Raw genomic sequence first — 2830 nt, 5'->3', positions numbered from 1 at the left:
TGCATTTAATCAGATGAACATTAGGGTCCGCAGTGTTAAAGAACGAGTTCGAAAATGACGAAAATGACATCAATGACTGCAGGCAAAGCATATAAATATCTATCTTTTCTAAAATCTAAGGTTATTGAGCATACGATAGTTAAGACAAGCCTAACGACTGCATTCACTAAGAGAGTTAGATTGATTATGAAGAGTTTTTTTAGCTTGGAAAACAAAATCAGGGCACTCAAAACATGTGCCATCCCTGTCCTCACGTACACCTTCGGGCTCATGAAATGGTCTAACGCCGACCTTGAAAAGCTGAACAGAATTGTTTGCGTAGAAATGAAGAAGCAAGGAATGTACCACAGAAATTCGGCGATTGAAAGGGTAGTTCTACCACGATATATAGGGAGTACGGGCTTATAAATGTCAAAAAAGTGTGTGAGTAACAAGTTATATAGTTGCGAGAATATTTTAACAGCAAACAAATTGTTGCGCTTTACAGTAGAATCTGTAAAATCGATTATGCGGATATACCAATGAATCCATCGAGACTATTTTGATGGCTGTCGCACAGACATAATAATGTAGCGGGCATTATACATTAATACTTGCCCTAAAACTAGGACTCTTAAAAGACTGGATGCCTTTTTATAGATACAGTCCAATGCCCGTTTTAGAAAGCGAAGGTTACATCATATATTGGGATGTTACTATCCAAACGGATCATTTCATCCTGACCAATTGACCTGACATCGTGAGGCGAGAGAAACAAGGTGGAAGAGTCTACATCATCGACATTGCTTGTCCGCTTACCCGAAATTTGCAGTCAACCTATACAACCAAGACCCACGAGTATATCGAGTTAAGGCATAAAGTACTAGGCAGTCTGATAAGTACCTGAAAGTTCTAAGAGATGGCATTAGTATTCAATAATGTGAACCATTTTCGTCGAGCTTGATCCTTCAAGTTACGCCTATCAAAACTTCAGCCATTTATGTTCACGCATTTACAAGTTACAGCACTGAGAAGCGACTAACCTCCGAGTTTTTTTTTAATATGGAAAAATCTGAGTTTCGAGTTTTGATTAAACACTACTATCTTCCCAAGAAAACGATATCCGAGACCAAGGCCAAGCTGGATAAGTATTACCCGGACTCTGCGTCGTCGATTGGAATGATTTATAAGTGGTTTACCGAGTTTCGTTGTGGCCGTACGAGCACAGTTGACGAACGATCTGGGCGCCCAAAAGAGGTCACTACACCAGAAAATGTCGAAAAAATCTATGATATGATGTTGAATGATCCCAGAGTGAAATTGAGAGAGGTAGCTAATGCTGTAGGCATATCATTGGAACGTGTGGGCAATATCGTGCATTCAGTTTTGGGCATAAAGAAGCTCTGCGCGCGGTGGGTTCCACCGGGCCAAAGTGCTCCGAAGCGTCCAAAAACGCAACAATGGGTCGGAAAGGTTATGGCCTCCGTATTTTGGGATGGAATGGCATAATATTCGTGGACTATCTTGAAAAAGGTGAAACCATAACCGGAGCATACTATTCATCATTATTGGACCGATTGAAAATCGAAATCGCCGAAAAACGACCGAATTTGAAGAAGAAAAAACCGCTTTATCATCACGACAATGCACCTGTTCATTCATGCTTAGTTGCACAAGCAAAATTGCATGAAATCGGCTTCGAATTGGTTCCTCAGCCACCGTATTCACTAGACCTGGACCCCAGCGACTATTACTTGTTCCCTAACCTGAAGAGATGGCTCACCGGTAAGCGATTTTACTCAACTGAGGAGGTCATAGCTGAAACTGAGGCGTATTTTGGAGACCTTTCGATCGAGTACTTTTCGGACGGTATCAAAAAGTTAGAAAATCGTTGGACTCGCTGTATCGACCTAAAAGGAGAGTATGTTGAAAAATAAAACCGACTTTGGCTAAAAAAACGTCTCCGTATTTCATTTTTCAGGGACTTATCAGACTGCCTGTAAATACTATATGGAGAAATGTGAATCATGCATCTATTCATCCCATTGTAATTTCGGCTACAGGCAATGTGCAAGAAAGATGCACTGAACATCTTGAACATTTAGGAGTCAGTACGGTATTGGCAGCAGCTCAGAAGGCGGTTTTATTGAACACCTGTCGCATTGTAAGAAACTTTCTTTACCATCAGGAAGTGAGCGATTAAAAACCCGTCGAGTGGCAGATGGTAGCTCTACGAAAACATCCAGAGGTGACTGTATCACCTCCAACGCTTGTGGCCGCTCGTAATTTTATAACTACGACATCATCACGGGAGGTTCCAAGCATCGTATTAAATTCGTTGAATTAACTTGTGACATTCTAATCGCATCATTCACTTGACTTATTCCGTGGCTATGATATATAGCCGGGTTTACCTGAGTAAAAGTTTAATAAAATAATAATATATTTTCAATATGTTTTTTAATTCTAGTGGAATTAATCTACCTAGTCTGGTACCTAATCTAGTAAAAAGTAACTTACTTTTGTAATTGTAGCATCTAAATGGAATGAGATTGTGCAAATTTAATCAATAGTAAACAACTTTAAATAAAAAATAGGATAATTTATCCAGAAGAGACCAATTTTAAAGAAAATGGAAGCATCCTCAAACAAAAAAGAAGATGAATTTTGTGAAACTGGTTTATTCCACCCCTTTGAATGGCAGGCAAGTAAATGTAATATATAAGTATATGTATATGTATATGCGTATACATGTCATTATACGTATATCACTTTTAAGTGTTTTGTGGGCGCCAGGCAGGCCCTTTAAATCACCTTATATAAAAGATAAATATTAAAACTCAGCCCTGAA

General features: G+C 39.2%; 1 protein-coding gene across 1 annotated transcript in view; it reads left to right on the top strand.

Moving 5' to 3' along the window:
* The window catches only part of LOC117178357 (replication factor C subunit 2-like), a 52217-nt gene that overhangs the window by 48146 nt on the left and 1241 nt on the right, over positions 1-2830 (top strand). Inside the window, exon 7 of the mRNA XM_033369786.1 lies at positions 204-369. Within this exon, the coding sequence (XP_033225677.1) occupies positions 204-369 (166 nt within the window). The remainder of the gene's footprint in view (positions 1-203; positions 370-2830) is intronic.

This window comes from Belonocnema kinseyi, chromosome 8 (assembly GCF_010883055.1).
Source record: "Belonocnema kinseyi isolate 2016_QV_RU_SX_M_011 chromosome 8, B_treatae_v1, whole genome shotgun sequence".
Lineage (NCBI taxonomy): Eukaryota > Metazoa > Arthropoda > Insecta > Hymenoptera > Cynipidae > Belonocnema > Belonocnema kinseyi.
This window is presented reverse-complemented; position numbering and strand designations above follow the sequence as displayed.